This window comes from Carassius gibelio, chromosome B5 (assembly GCF_023724105.1).
Source record: "Carassius gibelio isolate Cgi1373 ecotype wild population from Czech Republic chromosome B5, carGib1.2-hapl.c, whole genome shotgun sequence".
In the NCBI taxonomy this organism is placed as follows: domain Eukaryota; kingdom Metazoa; phylum Chordata; class Actinopteri; order Cypriniformes; family Cyprinidae; genus Carassius; species Carassius gibelio.
The window spans coordinates 40,168,847-40,186,772 of record NC_068400.1 but is presented as its reverse complement, the minus strand read 5'-3'; the positions used below and the strand labels follow the sequence as shown (position 1 = coordinate 40,186,772).

Here is a 17,926-nt window from a genome sequence, read left to right as displayed (position 1 = left end):
CTTGCACCTCCATGCTTCACTGTCTTCACTGTGTACTGTGGCTTGAATTCAGAGTTTGGGGGTCGTCTCACAAACTGCCTGTGGCCCTTGGACCCAAAAAGAACAATTTTACTCTCATCAGTCCACAAAATGTTCCTCCATTTCTCTTTAGGCCAGTTGATGTGTTCTTTGGCAAATTGTAACCTCTTCTGCACATGCCTTTTTTTTAACAGAGGGACTTTGCGGGGGATTCTTGAAAATAGATTAGCTTCACACAGACGTCTTCTAACTGTCACAGTACTTACAGGTAACTCCAGACTGTCTTTGATCATCCTGGAGGTGATCATTGGCTGAGCCTTTGCCATTCTGGTTATTCTTCTATCCATTTTGATGGTTGTCTTCCGTTTTCTTCCACGTCTCTCTGGTTTTGCTCTCCATTTTAAGCCATTGGAGATCATTTTAGCTGAACAGCCTATCATTTTTTGCACCTCTTTATAGGTTTTCCCCTCTCTAATCAACTTTTTAATCAAAGTACGCTGTTCTTCTGAACAATGTCTTGAACGACCCATTTTCCTCAGCTTTCAAATGCATGTTCAACAAGTGTTGGCTTCATCCTTAAATAGGGGCCACCTGATTCACACCTGTTTTTTCACAAAATTGATGACCTCAGTGATTGAATGCCACACTGCTATTTTTTTGAACACACCCCTTTCAACTAATTCAACTAATTGCCCAATTGCACAGCCTTAAGAGCGTGCATATCATGAATGCTGGGTCTCATTTGTTTTCTGAGAATCTACTGAACCTACTGGTAACTTGTTTGCCACGCAGCAATAAAAAAATATACGAAAAACCTTGATTATTCTGGTTAGTCACATTGTACTGCTATTATTTTGAACAATACTGTGTGTTATGTTAAATAATTCAGAATAGTTCATTGCTAAATTAACTTTTATTTTAACTTTATAGCCATATATGCTGCTTTAACTTCAAAAATGTGTGAATGAAATTATCAAGAAGATGGCTAGTTAATATTTTTGTGTTTTATTTTATGAGGTTGATTTTGATGTTTATGAGGTAGCCTACATGAAGAAAGGAAAGGACTAAACTGTTATAACAGTATAACTACATAACACCATTCAAACTAAATGCTTATTTTAATGTGTACAGAAAACAAATATGGTAAAGCTATAAGTTACAAAAACAGAACGTTTAATAAATGAATGAATGAATATTTCACTTTTTTTTGCACTGAACACCCTGTTGATCAATGATTTCTCAGGACTTACATCAGCGATTTGCTGAGAATGGAAACCGAAAGTGACTGAGCAAGTTTTTGAAAAGGAAACATTGTTTTGTTTGGAGGCGGGGCTTGAGCTGACGCTTTATATATTCATACATTTGCTCACCAGAGGCACATTATCTTACAAGACTTATTGAAGATAACATTCAGCGAAAGCCATATTTAAACAACCAGACAGGTAAGCCACATATGAAAATATTGAGCATTAACAATAACTCCAGTTTTAAGTAACTAAATGGTGCTGTAGTTGTCAGTTTTTAATTCTTTTATATTTAATCTCATCTGAAAGGTGATGGAGCTGATAATAAGACTGCTGAGTGGAGATGTGAAGCGTCTGGAAGTGAGCGGTGGAGCCACAGTTGGTGAACTGAAGAAACTCATCTCTCAGATCATCGGAGAACCTTCTTACAAACAGAAGCTGTCTGCCGATAACGGTTCGCGTATCAGCCTTGAGGATGAGTCTCGAACCCTCAGCAGTTACGGTCTGCACTCTGGATCAGTGGTCAGTCTGCTCATCACCAACCCCGGACCTTTCCAAGTGTTCGTCAGGAATGAGAAGGGCCAGACCGGGACGTATGAAGTGGATATCAATGAGACCGTAGATCAGCTCCAGGCTAAGATCTACCGCAAAGAGAGAGTCCCCGTGGACCAGCAGAGACTGATTTTCAACGGAAGACAGCTGGAGTCCGGCAGAAAGTTGCAGGAATACGACATCAGCTCAGGAAGCAGCATTCACATGACTCTCCGTCTGCGAGGAGGGTGATCGGGCGAATGTGTGCAAAAAGGACTAAAAACTGTTCTCTTTAGATTTTTTAATGATGTAGCTAAATACGATAGACCTGTTATGCTCGCTATCAAAATGTGTGTTTTTTAATAATGTCTTAAGAACTCATGCAATTCCATTGTTGGCTATTTATCTGCAGATGTCTTCAGGGGAACACATTCAGGTGTCCTTGTTACATGTACTGACTATTATAATAACAGTAAATTCTGCATAATTACATGCAAGTATCCCCAAGTCAACCCTAATCCTAACCTTAACCATATGTACATGTAGTTAATCAATATTACTCAGTACACCAGTGTAAAAAGGACACCTTAAAATAAAGTGTAGCCCAACCCTCTTCAGAACTCATGATGATAATTCCATTGTATATAACTGTATCTTTGATCATGATGAATGATCTTTCACTGTGACTATAATAATAAAAACTCAAATCATTTGAAGAAAGTTCCAGTTTTTTTGTTCTGTGGTTCTCATGTTTTTGTGAATTACTGAATAAGTTTTCCCAAAAAGCCTGACATAACTATAGTAAATGCTATTAATAGCCTACTTGAATTACTAATCTTGCAATTTAAGGAAAACATAGCTCTATGTAAACAAATATTACATCACAATTTTCACACATAGTCATATGGGTAACATGTCTCCAGAAAGCAAACACATAACGTGGTATAAGACACATGATAATGAATGGAAAGTGTTGAGTCTTCTCAGACTGATACGCTGCATAAGTTCAGCTCTAGAGGGTGTGTGTCTCTCTGTAGGGTGTGTCTGGATCACCTGGGTTTCCCTCGTCATGTGATCATGGGGAAAACCCTCTTACCAATGATCCACTCAAGAGCAGAATGAAAAATGAAAGCTGTGTAAGCAGCTGTCAATGAAACACCTTTTTGTTTTTCGTTGCCAACTAATCTAAAGTCAACGTGAATCAGGATTATTATAAAATAATTATTTAATGATCTGTTCACCGAAAGGTTGTTTGGGGAAGCAAATATGGTTCTTTTCTATGGCATCACTGTGAAAAGGGAAGTAGTGGCCTAATGGTTAGAGAGTCGGACTTGCAATCGAAGAGTTGTGAGTTTGAGTCTCGAGCCGGCAGGAATTGTGGGTGGAGTGCATGTACAGTGTTCTCTCCACCTTCAATACCACGACTGAGGTGCCCTTGAGCAAGGCACTGAACCCCCAACTGTTGCCCACTGCTCCGGCAGTGTGTTCACTGTGTGTGTGTGTGTGTGTGTGTGTGTGTGTGTTCACTGCTGTGTGTGTGTGCACTTTGGATGGGTTAAAAGCAGAGCATGAATCCTGGCTGAATGTCACTTCACTTCAAAACTCATGCTTAGAACCTTTATTATTGAGTATAATTGCAATGGACATTACACAAATAAAACACACCAAGTTTGTATCTTGCATCATGTTTATACTCGCTGCTTTTCTGAAGTATGGAAACAGGAAGTTGCTGAATAATCCCTGGAAAGGAAACTCAACGAAGGGGTGAGTTCAAAACAATCATGAATATTTAAAAGTGATTGTGTGTTTGTGAAAGAGACAACTTCATTTTTCTAACAAAAAAAGTAATAAGTATATTTTATTTCTTAACATTAAAGCTGCTATAAATGCAGTGTGAAATGTGCCCTTCACATTTTAAACAGAATAATATAACACTCTTTAAAACACTGGCAAACAGTAAAGAGCCTTTAAATCATAATATTATATAAATGTTATTTTATTTTATACATTTTTTATTGGTGTGTGTGCTGGTAATTATTTTAAACCAAGCGTCATAAAAACAACATTGTATGCATTTATCGGGCTATGAAATTATACAAAATAATTACCAAGACCATTGCTATTTATGTACATCAACTCACAGTGAAGATAACAGCAGTAGTATTAGCAACCGCTAAAATTATTTTGTGCTCAATATATTTTAATTAATCAAATACAGCAATACAGACATCATTGTCAGGAACTTCTGCAAGGGAACGAAATAGTTTTAGTAACAAATACACATTTTGTGACAAAACTGACAAAAATTGCACCCAAACATATATTAATTGCCTCTTATGTTAAATAATTCAGAATAGTTCCTTGGTAAAGGAACTTTTTTTTTTTTTTTTTTGTAGCCATTATATACTTCTTTAACTTCAAAAGTGTCTTCAGAATATTTAGTAAAGGATAAGCTCATCCTGGGCAGTAAACACAAACACTGTTCATACTATAATTAGTCCAGAAACGAGATTGCCACGTCTCAGGTGGAACTGATTAGACTTTATCATATAATGGATGGACAGCAGGCATAACTGACACCAGAACAGAAAACAAAACTGTGGCCTTGAACTGCAGTGTAGACACAAATGGAGGTGTATTCACTCTGTATGACGTGCTTCACTTTACCTGGATTTCCCCAATCAGCAGGTGGAACATTCTCACATTCCAAAGATCTATGATTCCCTGTTATGTGTGAATGAAACTCTCAAGAAGGTGACTGTTTTTTTCTTTTCTTTTATTTATTTATTTATTTTACATTTTTTTACCTTAGTTATAAACTAAGGCTAACTATGAACAGCATATAAATAGGCCTATGCTGATTTTAATGTAGATTACAGTAAACAAATATGGGATAGCGATAAGATACAAAACAGAACGTTCCCCAAGCGTTCATTTGGTTCCTACAGGTTATTTATTTATGAATAATTGTTGGTTTTATTGTTTGTTATATTTAGCATGTTTGTTTGTTTTGCATCCAAGTTAGAAAATTATCTGCGGGTAAACAGAACATTGCAAGAAGGTTTATTATTATTATCATTATTATTATTATTATTATTATTTGTAATTACCTGCAGGGAACCAATAGGCCTACTGAACGTGCTTTAAATGTTATTTCTACTTTTACAATGTTTTAGGACCCACAGATGGCTGGCTGCGTAAATTCAGCTAAAGGAGATTTATAAATAAATAAATAAAAGAATGAATGAATGGATACATTAATATTTCATATTTGATTTTATTATTACTAATAATAATAATAATAATAATTGTTTTTGTTTTTGCACTGAACATCCTGTTGATCAATGATTTCTCAGGACTTACATCAGCGATTTGCTGAGAATGGAAACCGAAAGTGACTGAGCAAGTTTTTGAAAAGGAAACATTGTTTTGTTTGGAGGCGGGGCTTGAGCTGACGCTTTATATATTCATACATTTGCTCACCAGAGGCACATTATCTTACAAGACTTATTGAAGATAATATTCAGTGAAAGCCATATTCAGCGAAGCATTTAAACAACCAGACAGGTAAGCCACATACCTATGAAAATATTGAGCATTAACATTAACTCCAGTTTTAAGTAAATGGTGCTGTAGTTGTCAGTTTTTAATTCTTTTATATTTAATCTCATCTGAAAGGTGATGGAGCTGATAATAAGACTGCTGAGTGGAGATGTGAAGCGTCTGGAAGTGAGCGGTGGAGCCACAGTTGGTGAACTGAAGAAACTCATCTCTCAGATCATCGGAGAACCTTCTTACAAACAGAAGCTGTCTGCCGATAACGGTTCGCGTATCAGCCTTGAGGATGAGTCTCGAACCCTCAGCAGTTACGGTCTGCACTCTGGATCAGTGGTCAGTCTGCTCATCACCAACCCCGGACCTTTCCAAGTGTTCGTCAGGAATGAGAAGGGCCAGACCGGGACGTATGAAGTGGATATCAATGAGACCGTAGATCAGCTCCAGGCTAAGATCTACCGCAAAGAGAGAGTCCCCGTGGACCAGCAGAGACTGATTTTCAACGGAAGACAGCTGGAGTCCGGCAGAAAGTTGCAGGAATACGACATCAGCTCAGGAAGCAGCATTCACATGACTCTCCGTCTGCGAGGAGGATGATCGGGTGAATGTGTGCAAAAAGGACCAAAAAGTGTTCTCGAAAAGGACTAAATATTGTTCTCTTTAGATTTGTTAATGATGTAGCTAAATACGATAGGCCTGTTATGCTCGCTGTTAAAATGTGTGTGTTTATGCATAATGTCTTAAGAACTCATGCAATTCCATTGTTGGCTATTTATCTGCAGATGTCTTCAGGGGAACACATTCAGGTGTCCTTGTTACATGTTACATGTACTGACTATTATAATAACAGTAAATTCTGCATAATTACATGCAAGTAACCTTAAGACAGACTGCAATTCTAAATTTAACCATACAGTAAAGTGCATTTAGTTAATCAATATTACTCAGTACATAAATATATAATTGCACTGTAAAAAGGACACCTTAAAATAAAGTGTAGCCCAACCCTCTTCAGAACTCATGAGGATAATTCCATTGTATATAACTGTATCTTTGATCATGATGAATGATCTTTCACTGTGACTATAATAATAAAAACTCAAATCATTTGAAGAAAGTTCCAGTTTTTTGTTCTGTGGTTCTCACGTTTTTGTGAATTACTGAATAAGTTTTTCCAAAAAGCCTGACATAACTATAGTAAATGCTAATTCTTTATGAATGAAAAAGAAAGTAGACATTAATTACTGTAATTTACATGACATCCAGGTGTGTAAATCACTTTCCTACTTAGAATACCTCATATATCCAGGTTTTCCAAAATGGATCCCTGATTCTTCAAAGAAAAAACATAAAATAAGATAAGAAATATCTATAGCTCATATTAATACTTGAATTACTGATCTTGCAATTTGAGGAAAACATATTTCATCACAATTTTCACACATAGTCATATGGGTAACGTCTCCAGAAACCAAACACATAACGTGGTATAATGACTGGAAAGTGTTGAGTCTTCTCAGACTGATACGCTGCATAAGTTCAGCTCTAGAGGGTGTGTGTCTCTCTGTAGGGTGTGTCTGGATCACCTGGGTTTCCCTCGTCATGTGATCATGGGGAAAACCCTCTTACCAATGATTCACTCAAGAGCAGAATGAAAAATAAAGGTTGTGTAACCTGTCAATGAAACACCTTTTTCGTTTTCGTTGCCAACTAATCTAAAGTCAGCGTGATTCAGGATTATTATAAAATAAATATTTTATGATCTGTTCACCAAAAGGTTCTTAGGGGAACCAAAAATGGTTGTTTTCTATGGCATCACTGTGAAAACACACACTTGGAACCTTTATTATTGAGTGTTGAGTATAATTGCATAGTTAATGGACGTTACAAAAATAACTAAATAAAAAATAGTAAAAGTAATAATAATAGAAGCATTAGGGAACACAGTAAAAAAATTCACATTAAATCTCACTATGACATAATTCTTGTAAATGAGATTTCAAGCTCTGTACACACCTGTATGTTTGTATCTTGCATCATGTTTATGGCCTGTTATACTCACTGCTTTTCTGAAGTATGGAAACAGAAAGTTGCTGAATAATCACTGTAAAGGAAACCAAGCCTGTGGGTGAGTTTAAAACAATCATGAATATTTAAAACTGATTGTGTGTTTGTGAAAGATGCAACTTCAGTATTATAAAAAAAAAAAAAAAAAAAAGATTTTTACTGAAACCGCTTTAATTAGGGTCGTAAAAGATCTTCTTATCACGGCGGATTCAGGTGCATGCAGTATTTTGGTCTTGTTAGACCTCAGTGCTGCTTTTGACACTATATGCCACTCTCTTCTGCTTGACAGGCTAGAAAATTGGTTGGGTCTTTCTGGAGCTGTCCTCAATTGGTTTCGGTCTTATTTAACAAATCGTGCCCAGTTTGTTGGCTTGGGTAACTACAAATCAGATACCGTGCCTGTTCGACAGGGAGTTCCTCAGGGTTCAGTATTGGGTCCAATATTATTTAATATTTATATGCTTCCACTTGGGCAGATCATTAGGAAACATGGTCTTGGGTATCACTGCTATGCGGATGATACGCAGATTTACATCACCACTAGTCCTGATGTCCATTGCTCATTAATAGCTTTGCGTGGTTGTTTAGCAGAGATTAGTATCTGGATGCATAACAACTTCCTGAAGCTGAATGGCTCCAAAACTGAACTGATGCAGATTGGTACAGTGGCAGCTACTCGTAAGGCCGAGCAGATCAGTTTGATTGTTGATTCCTGTACGGTAATCCCCACTTCACAGGTGCAAAATCTTGGTGTCATTTTTGATCCACAATTATCATTTGAAGCACACATAAAACACATCTCTAAAACTGCATTTTTCCACCTGAGAAACATAGCTGGACTTAGACCTTTTCTCTCTTTTGCAGACACAGAAAGGCTTTTACATGCCTTCATAACAACTAGGTTAGATTATTGTAATGCCTTGTTCTCAGGCCTTCCAGCTAAATCGTTGAGCAAGCTTTAGTATATACAAAATTCTGCCGCTCGTGTGCTCACTTGTACTTCTCCTCGTGAACACATTACACTGGTTCTTTCACAATTACACTGGCTTCCCGTAAATGCGAGAATTGATTTTAAAATTCTTATTTTAACATACAAGGCACTTCATGGGACTGCACCTGAGTATCTTTGTGAACTCATCAGTCCTTATATCCTTATAAGGATTTATTATTAAGGTCGCCTGTTGACTGCTGTATATAAAAGCCCTTCAATATAGTTGTTGTTACCTCAGGGGATGAGGGAGTCATCAAAAAAAACAAAACAGAAAATATTTTTTTTGTGTGGCTATAATAGAGTACCGGCACCTCTTTTGGGCCAATTAAAGCACTGCAGTAAAGTACATGTAGTTCAAGTTCAAGTTCAAGTTCGTTTATTTATAAAGCACCACTTAACACAGTCACCCGACTGACCAAAGTGCTGTACAAAATAAAATGCATGACATATAGAGATAAAATAAAGCAGATAGAATTGACAACACTAGAACATGTTACATGCCAGTGCAAGTTAAAAGAGTGTATAGCTTCCCTTGAGCATTTGATGGTACATAATAATTTAAAACACCAAGTGTGAAAATTTACAATCCAGTAGACAGTATGTCTAGCACTTTATCACAAATATTATGTTTTTACACACGACTACCTGAAACTAATGAAACAAATTTTCACATTAAATCTCACTATGACGTAATTCTTGTCCATGAGATTTCAAGCTCTGTACACACCTGTATGTTTGTATCTTGCATCATTCTGTTATACTCACTGCTTTTCTGAAGTATGGAAACAGAAAGTTGCTGAATAATCACTGGAAAGGAAACCAAGCCTGGGGGTGAGTTTAAAACAATCATGAATATTTAAAACTGATTTTGTGTTTGTGAAAGATGCAACTTCATTTTTACAACAAAAAAAGTAATAAGCATATTTTATTTCTTAACAATAAAGCTGTTATAAATGGAAATGTGCCATTCACATTTTAAATACAGCAATATAACCCTCTTTACAACACTAGCATACAGTAAAGAGGCTTTAAATCATAATATTAAGTGAATTATATATATATATATATATATATATATATATATATATATTTTTTTTTTTTTTTTTTTTTTTTTTTGGTGTGTGTGCTGGTAATTATTTTAAACAAAGCGTCATAAAACAACATTGTATGCATTTATCGGGCTATGAAATTATACAAAATATATTAGCAAGCCCATTGCTTTATGTACATCAACTCACAGTGAAGATAACAGCAGTAGTATTAGTAACCGCTAAAATAATTTTGTGCTCAATATATTTTAATTAATAAAATACAGCAATCAAAACCCTGACATCATTGTCAGGAACTTCTGCAAGGGAACGAAATAGTTTTAGTAACAAATACACATTTTGTGACAAAACTGACAAAGAAGAAGGTTGCACCCAAACATATATTAATTGCCTCTTATGTTAAATAATTCAGAATAGTTCCTTGGTAAAGGAACTTTTATTTTAACTTTGTAGCCATATATACTTCTTTAACTTCAAAAGTGTCTTCAGAATATTTAGTGAAGGATAAGCTCATCCTGGGCAGTAAACACAAACACTGTTCATACTATAATTAGTCCAGAAACGAGATTGCCACGTCTCAGGTGGAACTGATTAGACTTTATCATATAATGGATGGACAGCAGGCATAACTGACACCAGAACAGAAAACAAAACTGTGGCCTTGAACTCCAGTGTAGACACTAATGGAGGTGTATTCACTCTGTATGACGTGCTTCACTTTACCTGGATTTCCCCAATCTGCAGGTGGAACATTCTCACATTCCAAAGATCTCTGATTCCCTGTTATGTGTGAATGAAACTCTCAAGAAGGTTACTGATTAATTTATTTTTTGTTACATTTATTTTTTAATGTTAATTTGAATGTTTATGAGGTTGATGAAGGAATGAAAGGACTAAACCATACGCAGTTATAAACTGACTATAGGCTAACTATAAACAGCGTATAAACTATAGGCCTATGCTGATTTTAATGTAGATTACAGAAAACAAATATGGGATAGCGATAAGATACAAAACAGAACGTTCCCCAAGCGTTCATATGGTTCCTACAGGTTATTTATTTATGAATCATTTTTGGTTTTATTGTTTGTTATATTTAGCATGTTTGTTTGTTTTGCATCCAAGTTAGAAAATTATCTGCGGGTAAACAGAACATTGCAAGAAGGTTTTATTTTTTTATTTTATTTATTTATTATTAATTACCTGCAGGGAACCAATAGGCCTACTGAACGTTCTTTAAAGGTTATTTCTATTTTTAGAATGTTTTGGGACCGACAGATGGCTGGCTGCGTAAATTCAGCTAAAGGAGATTTATAAATAAATAAATAAAAGAATGAATTAATGGATAAATTAATATTTCATATTTGATTTTATTATATATATATATATATATATATATATATATATATATATATATATATATATATATATATATATTTATTTTATATATATATATATATATATATATATATATATATATATATATATATATATTTTATATATATATATATATATATATATATATATATATATATATATATATATATATATATATATATATATATATATATTTATTTATTTTATATATATATATATATATATATATATATATATATATTTTTTTTTTTTTTTTTGCACTGAACATCCTGTTGATCAATGATTTCTCAGGAATTACATCAGCGATTTGGTGAGAATGGAAACCGAAAGTGACTGAGCAAGTTTTTGAAAAGGAAACATTGTTTTGTTTGGAGGCGGGGCTTGAGCTGACGCTTTATATATTCATACCTTTGCTCACCAGAGGCACATTATCTTACAAGACTTATTGAAGATAACATTCAGCGAAAGCCATATTCAGCGAAGCATTTAAACAACCAGACAGGTGAGCCACATACCCATGAAAATATTGAGCATTAAGATTAACTCCACTTTTAAGTAAATGGTGCTGTAGTTGTCAGTTTTTAATTCTTTTATATTTAATCTCATCTGAAAGGTGATGGAGCTGATAATAAGACTGCTGAGTGGAGATGTGAAGCGTCTGGAGGTGAGCGGTGGAGCCACAGTTGGTGAACTGAAGAAACTCATCTCTCAGATCATCGGAGAACCTTCTTACAAACAGAAGCTGTCTGCCGATAACGGTTCGCGTATCAGCCTTGAGGATGAGTCTCGAACCCTCAGCAGTTACGGTCTGCACTCTGGATCAGTGGTCAGTCTGCTCATCACCAACCCCGGACCTTTCCAAGTGTTCGTCAGGAATGAGAAGGGCCAGACCGGGACGTATGAAGTGGATATCAATGAGACCGTAGATCAGCTCCAGGCTAAGATCTACCGCAAAGAGAGAGTCCCCATGGACCAGCAGAGACTGATTTTCAACGGAAGACAGCTGGAGTCCGGCAGAAAGTTGCAGGAATACGACATCAGCTCAGGAAGCAGCATTCACATGACTCTCCGTCTGCGAGGAGGATGATCGGGCGAATGTGTGCAAAAAGGACTAAAAACTGTTCTCGAAAAGGACTAAAAATTGTTCTCTTTAGATTTGTTAAGGACGTAGCTAAATATGATACTCCCTGTTAAAATTCTGAGTTTTTTCTTCATGTCTTAAGAACTCATGCAATTCCATTGTTGGCTATTTATCTGCAGATGTCTTCAGGGGAACACATTCAGGTGTCCTTGTTACATGTACTGACTATTATAATAACAGTAAATTCTGCATAATTACATGCAAGTATCCCCAAGTCAACCCTAATCCTAACCTTAACCATATGTACATGTAGTTAATCAATATTACTCAGTACACCAGTGTAAAAAGGACACCTTAAAATAAAGTGTAGCCCAACCCTCTTCAGAACTCATGAGGATAATTCCATTGTATATAACTGTATCTTTGATCATGATGAATGATCTTTCACTGTGACTATAATAATAAAAACTCAAATCATTTGAAGAAAGTTCCAGTTTTTTTGTTCTGTGGTTCTCATGTTTTTGTGAATTACTGAATAAGTTTTCCCAAAAAGCCTGACATAACTATAGTAAATGCTATTAATACTTGAATTACTAATCTTGCAATTTAAGGAAAACATAGCTCTATGTAAACAAATATTTCATCACAATTTTCACACATAGTCATATGGGTAACATGTCTCCAGAAAGCAAACACATAACGTGGTATAAGACACATGATAATGAATGGAAAGTGTTGAGTCTTCTCAGACTGATACGCTGCATAAGTTCAGCTCTAGAGGGTGTGTGTCTCTCTGTAGGGTGTGTCTGGATCACCTGGGTTTCCCTCGTCATGTGATCATGGGGAAAACCCTCTTACCAATGATTCACTCAAGAGCAGAATGAAAAATAAAGGTTGTGTAAGCAGCTGTCAATGAAACACCTTTTCGTTTTCGTTGCCAACTAATCTAAAGTCAGCGTGAATCAGGATTATTATAAAATAATTATTTAATGATCTGTTCACCGAAAGGTTGTTTGGGGAACCAAATATGGTTCTTTTCTATGGCATCACTGTGAAAAGGGAAGTAGTGGCCTAATGGTTAGAGAGTCGGACTTGCAATCGAAGAGTTGTGAGTTTGAGTCTCGAGCCGGCAGGAATTGTGGGTGGAGTGCATGTACAGTTCTCTCTCAACCTTCAATACCACGACTGAGGTGCCCTTGAGCAAGGCACTGAACCCCCAACTGTTGCCCACTGCTCCGGCAGTGTGTTCACTGTGTGTGTGTGTGTGTGTGTGTGTGTGTGTTCACTGCTGTGTGTGTGTGCACTTTGGATGGGTTAAAAGCAGAGCATGAATCCTGGCTGAATGTCACTTCACTTCAAAACTCATGCTTAGAACCTTTATTATTGAGTAAAATTGCAATGGACATTACACAAATAAAACACACCAAGTTTGTATCTTGCATCATGTTTATACTCGCTGCTTTTCTGAAGTATGGAAACAGGAAGTTGCTGAATAATCCCTGGAAAGGAAACTCAGCGAAGGGGTGAGTTCAAAACAATCATGAATATTTAAAAGTGATTGTGTGTTTGTGAAAGAGACAACTTCATTTTTCTAACAAAAAAAGTAATAAGTATATTTTATTTCTTAACATTAAAGCTGCTATAAATGCAGTGTGAAATGTGCCCTTCACATTTTAAATAGAATAATATAACACTCTTTAAAACACTGGCAAACAGTAAAGAGCCTTTAAATCATAATATTATATAAATGTTATTTTATTTTATACATGTTTTATTGGTGTGTGTGTGTGCTGGTAATTATTTTAAACCAAGCGTCATAAAAACAACATTGTATGCATTTATCGGGCTATGAAATTATACAAAATAATCACCAAGACCATTGCTTTATATACATCACCTCACAGTGAAGATAACAGCAGTAGTATTAGCAACCGCTAAAATTATTTTGTGCTCAATATATTTTAATTAATCAAATACAGCAATCAAAACCCTGACATGATTGTCAGGAACTTCTGCAAGCGAACGAAATAGTTTAGTAACAAATACACATTTTGTGACAAAACTGACAAAGATTGCACCCAAACATATATTAATTGCTAGCTCTTATGTTAAATAATTCAGAATAGTTCCTTGGTAAAGGAAGTTTTATTTTATTTTTGTAGCCATATATACTTCTTTAACTTCAAAAGTGTCTTCAGAATATTTAGTAAAGGATAAGCTCATCCTGGGCAGTAAACACAAACACTGTTCATACTATAATTAGTCCATAAACGAGATTGCCACGTCTCAGGTGGAACTGATTAGACTTTATCATATAATGGATGGACAGCAGGCATAACTGACACCAGAACAGAAAACAAAACTGTGGCCTTGAACTGCAGTGTAGACACAAATGGAGGTGTATTCACTCTGTATGACGTGCTTCACTTTACCTGGATTTCCCCAATCAGCAGGTGGAACATTCTCACATTCCAAAGATCTCTGATTCCCTGTTATGTGTGAATGAAACTCTCAAGAAGGTGACTGTTTTTTATTTTATTTTATTTATTTATTTATTTTACATTTTTTACCTTAGTTATAAACTAAGGCTAACTATGAACAGCATATAAATAGGCCTATGCTGATTTTAATGTAGATTACAGAAAACAAATATGGGATAGCGATAATATACAAAACAGAACGTTCCCCGAGCGTTCATTTGGTTCCTACAGGTTATTTATTTATTAATAATTTTTTGTTTTATTGTTTGTTATATTTAGCATGTTTGTTTGTTTTGCATCCAAGTTAGAAAATTATCTGTGGGTAAACAGAACATTGCAAGAAGGTTTTTTATTATTATTATTATTATTATTATTATTATTATTATTATTTGTAATTACCTGCAGGGAACCAATAGGCCTACTGAACGTTCTTTAAAGGTTATTTCTATTTTTAGAATGTTTTGGGACCCACAGATGGCTGGCTGCGTAAATTCAGCTAAAGGAGATTTATAAATAAATAAATAAAAGAATGAATGAATGGGTAAATTAATATTTCATATTTGATTTTATTATTATTATTAATAATAATATTTTTTTTTTGTTTTAGTTTTTGCACTGAACATCCTGTTGATCAATGATTTCTCAGGACTTACATCAGCGATTTGCTGAGAATGGAAACCGAAAGTGACTGAGCAAGTTTTTGAAAAGGAAACATTGTTTTGTTTGGAGGCGGGGCTTGAGCTGACGCTTTATATATTCATACATTTGCTCACCAGAGGCACATTATCTTACAAGACTTATTGAAGATAATATTCAGTGAAAGCCATATTCAGCGAAGCATTTAAACAACCAGACAGGTAAGCCACATACCTATGAAAATATTGAGCATTAACATTAACTCCAGTTTTAAGTAAATGGTGCTGTAGTTGTCAGTTTTTAATTCTTTTATATTTAATCTCATCTGAAAGGTGATGGAGCTGATAATAAGACTGCTGAGTGGAGATGTGAAGCGTCTGGAGGTGAGCGGTGGAGCCACAGTTGGTGAACTGAAGAAACTCATCTCTCAGATCATCGGAGAACCTTCTTACAAACAGAAGCTGTCTGCCGATAACGGTTCGCGTATCAGCCTTGAGGATGAGTCTCGAACCCTCAGCAGTTACGGTCTGCACTCTGGATCAGTGGTCAGTCTGCTCATCACCAACCCCGGACCTTTCCAAGTGTTCGTCAGGAATGAGAAGGGCCAGACCGGGACGTATGAAGTGGATATCAATGAGACCGTAGATCAGCTCCAGGCTAAGATCTACCGCAAAGAGAGAGTCCCCGTGGACCAGCAGAGACTGATTTTCAACGGAAGACAGCTGGAGTCCGGCAGAAAGTTGCAGGAATACGACATCAGCTCAGGAAGCAGCATTCACATGACTCTCCGTCTGCGAGGAGGGTGATCGGGTGAATGTGTGCAAAAAGGACTAAAAACTGTTCTCGAAAAGGACTAAATATTGTTCTCTTTAGATTTGTTAAGGACGTAGCTAAATATGATACTCGATGTTAAAATTCTGAGTTTTTTCTTCATGTCTTAAGAACTCATGCAATTCCATTGTTGGCTATTTATCTGCACTTGTCTTCAGGGGAACACATTCAGGTGTCCTTGTTACATGTACTGACTATTATAATAACAGTAAATTCTGCATAATTACATGCAAGTATCCCCAAGTCAACCCTAATCCTAACCTTAACCATATGTACATGTAGTTAATCAATATTACTCAGTATAACAGTGTAAAAAGGACACCTCTTCAGAACTCATGAGGATAATTCCATTGTATATAACTGTATCTTTGATCATGATGATCTTTCACTGTGACTATAATAATAAAAACTCAAATCATTTGAAGAAAGTTCCAGTTTTTTGTTCTGTGGTTCTTACGTTTTTGTGAATTACTGAATGCGTTTTCCCAAAAAGCCTGACATAACTATAGCAAATGCTAATTCTTTATGAAAAAAAGAAAGTAGACGTTAATTACTGTAATTTACATGACATCCAGGTCTGTAAATCACTTTCCTACTTAGAATACCTCATATATCCAGGTTTTCCAAAATGGATCCCTGATTCTTCAAAGAAAAAACATAAAATAAGATAAGAAATATCTATAGCTCATATTAATACTTGAATTACTGATCTTGCAATTTGAGGAAAACATATTTCATCACAATTTTCACACATAGTCATATGGGTACCATGTCTCCAGAAAGCAAACACATAACGTGGTATAAGACACATGATAATGAATGGAAAGTGTTGAGTCTTCTCAGACTGATACGCTGCATAAGTTCAGCTCTAGAGGGTGTGTGTCTCTCTGTAGGGTGTGTCTGGATCACCTGGGTTTCCCTCGTCATGTGATCATGGGGAAAACCCTCTTACCAATGATCCACTCAAGAGCAGAATGAAAAATAAAGGTTGTGTAACCTGTCAATGAAACACCTTTTTCGTTTTCGTTGCCAACTAATCTAAAATCAACGTGAATCAGGATTATTATAAAAATAAATATTTTATGATCTGTTCACCAAAAGGTTCTTAGGGGAACCAAAAATGGTTGTTTTCTATGGCATCACTGTGAAAACACACACTTGGAACCTTTATTATTGAGTGTTGAGTATAATTGCATAGTTAATGGACGTTACACAAATAACTAAATAAAAAATAGTAAAAGTAATAATAATAGAAGCATTAGGGGACACAGTAAAAATATTTCACATTAAATCTCACTATGACATAATTCTTGTCCATGAGCTCTGTACACACCTGTATGTTTGTATCTTGTATCATTCTGTTATACTCACTGCTTTTCTGAAGTATGGAAACAGAAAGTTGCTGAATAATCACTGGAAAGGAAACCAAGCTTAGGGGTGAGTTTAAAACAATCATGAATATTTAAAACTGATTGTGTGTTTGTGAAAGATGCAACTTCATTATTATAACAAAAAAAAAAAAAAGATTTTTTTAATGATGTAGCTAAATACGATAGGCCTGTTATGCTCGCTGTTAAAATTGTGAGGTTTTTTTTGCTTCATAATGTCTTAAGAACTCATGCAATTCCATTGTTGACTATTTATCTGCACTTGTCTTCAGGGGAACACATTCAGGTGTCCTTGTTGCATGTTACATGTACTGACTATTATAAAAACAGTAAATTCTGCATAATTACATGCAAGTAACCCCAAGTCAATCCTAATCCTAACCTTACAGTAAAGCAGTGCTTTAAGTGGGCCTGTACGCACCGGTAGGCTACTCAGTAGGCCTACCAGCACTTCCAAATATAGCACTTGAGCATACCACCACCTCTCCGTGAGCCCAGAACCTGCTCTTATCGTACCAGTACGTTCATTTGGACATTTGTTTTAATAGAGGTTTTAATCCTTTGCCTGCGCTGCCGCTTTTCAGAGCGCCCTTCACAATGCACGCTTCCTAATTCTTCCTAGTTCGGAGTATGGAGCGTGAATCATTTGAACCAGTTTGGGAGTTCGGAGCGGGATCG

General features: G+C 35.8%; 7 protein-coding genes across 19 annotated transcripts in view; all 7 read left to right on the top strand.

The window, feature by feature from the left end:
- LOC127958344 (uncharacterized) overlaps nt 1–17,926 on the top strand; it is a 43,931-nt gene that overhangs the window by 3,924 nt on the left and 22,081 nt on the right. For 2 of the 5 annotated variants that reach the window (XR_008154014.1, XR_008154016.1), the window contains exon 2: nt 5,472–6,154. Coding sequence is in view for 2 of the 5 variants with exons in the window: in XM_052557176.1 (XP_052413136.1) it covers nt 5,475–5,945 (471 nt within the window). In the remaining 3 variants the exon portion in view is untranslated. Of the gene's footprint in view, nt 1–1,357; nt 1,461–5,216; nt 5,361–5,471; nt 6,155–12,116; nt 12,401–17,926 lie in introns of those variants that run through there. The other 3 variants (XR_008154015.1, XM_052557176.1, XM_052557175.1) reach the window with 3 other exon arrangements.
- LOC127958339 (uncharacterized) overlaps nt 1–17,926 on the top strand; it is a 34,911-nt gene that overhangs the window by 3,924 nt on the left and 13,061 nt on the right. Inside the window, exon 3 of one of the 2 annotated variants that reach the window (XR_008154012.1) lies at nt 6,155–6,465. The exons of the other annotated variant lie outside the window; for it this stretch is intronic. The gene's annotated coding sequence lies outside the window, so the exon portion shown is untranslated. Of the gene's footprint in view, nt 1–6,154; nt 6,466–17,926 lie in introns of those variants that run through there. 2 annotated transcript variants of the gene reach the window in all.
- The window catches only part of LOC127958343 (uncharacterized), a 34,911-nt gene that overhangs the window by 3,924 nt on the left and 13,061 nt on the right, over nt 1–17,926 (top strand). Inside the window, exons 2-3 of one of the 2 annotated variants that reach the window (XM_052557173.1) lie at nt 1,572–2,229; nt 6,155–6,465. In XM_052557173.1, the coding sequence (XP_052413133.1) occupies nt 1,575–2,045 (471 nt within the window). In that variant the 5' untranslated portion in view covers nt 1,572–1,574 and the 3' untranslated portion in view covers nt 2,046–2,229; nt 6,155–6,465. Of the gene's footprint in view, nt 1–1,571; nt 2,230–6,154; nt 6,466–17,926 lie in introns of those variants that run through there. The other variant, XM_052557174.1, reaches the window with a different exon arrangement.
- LOC127958351 (uncharacterized) lies at nt 1,432–16,192 on the top strand. Its single transcript, XM_052557188.1, has 2 exons — nt 1,432–1,460; nt 15,362–16,192. The coding sequence occupies exon 2, from the start codon at nt 15,365–15,367 to the stop codon at nt 15,833–15,835; it is 471 nt and encodes a 156-aa protein (XP_052413148.1). The 5' UTR covers nt 1,432–1,460; nt 15,362–15,364; the 3' UTR covers nt 15,836–16,192.
- Nucleotides 1,432–17,926, top strand: part of LOC127958353 (uncharacterized) — a 48,635-nt gene continuing 32,140 nt past the window's right edge. The window contains exons 1-2 of one of the 4 annotated variants that reach the window (XM_052557192.1): nt 1,432–1,460; nt 11,446–12,400. In XM_052557192.1, the coding sequence (XP_052413152.1) occupies nt 11,449–11,919 (471 nt within the window). In that variant the 5' untranslated portion in view covers nt 1,432–1,460; nt 11,446–11,448 and the 3' untranslated portion in view covers nt 11,920–12,400. Of the gene's footprint in view, nt 1,461–11,212; nt 11,335–11,445; nt 12,401–17,926 lie in introns of those variants that run through there. The other 3 variants (XM_052557194.1, XM_052557191.1, XM_052557193.1) reach the window with 3 other exon arrangements.
- The window catches only part of LOC127958354 (uncharacterized), a 48,635-nt gene continuing 32,140 nt past the window's right edge, over nt 1,432–17,926 (top strand). The window contains exon 1 of the mRNA XM_052557195.1: nt 1,432–1,460. The gene's annotated coding sequence lies outside the window, so the exon portion shown is untranslated. The remainder of the gene's footprint in view (nt 1,461–17,926) is intronic.
- Nucleotides 11,191–17,926, top strand: part of LOC127958341 (uncharacterized) — a 49,227-nt gene continuing 42,491 nt past the window's right edge. For all 4 annotated transcript variants that reach the window (XM_052557172.1, XM_052557169.1, XM_052557171.1 and 1 more), the window contains exon 1: nt 11,191–11,334. The gene's annotated coding sequence lies outside the window, so the exon portion shown is untranslated. The remainder of the gene's footprint in view (nt 11,335–17,926) is intronic.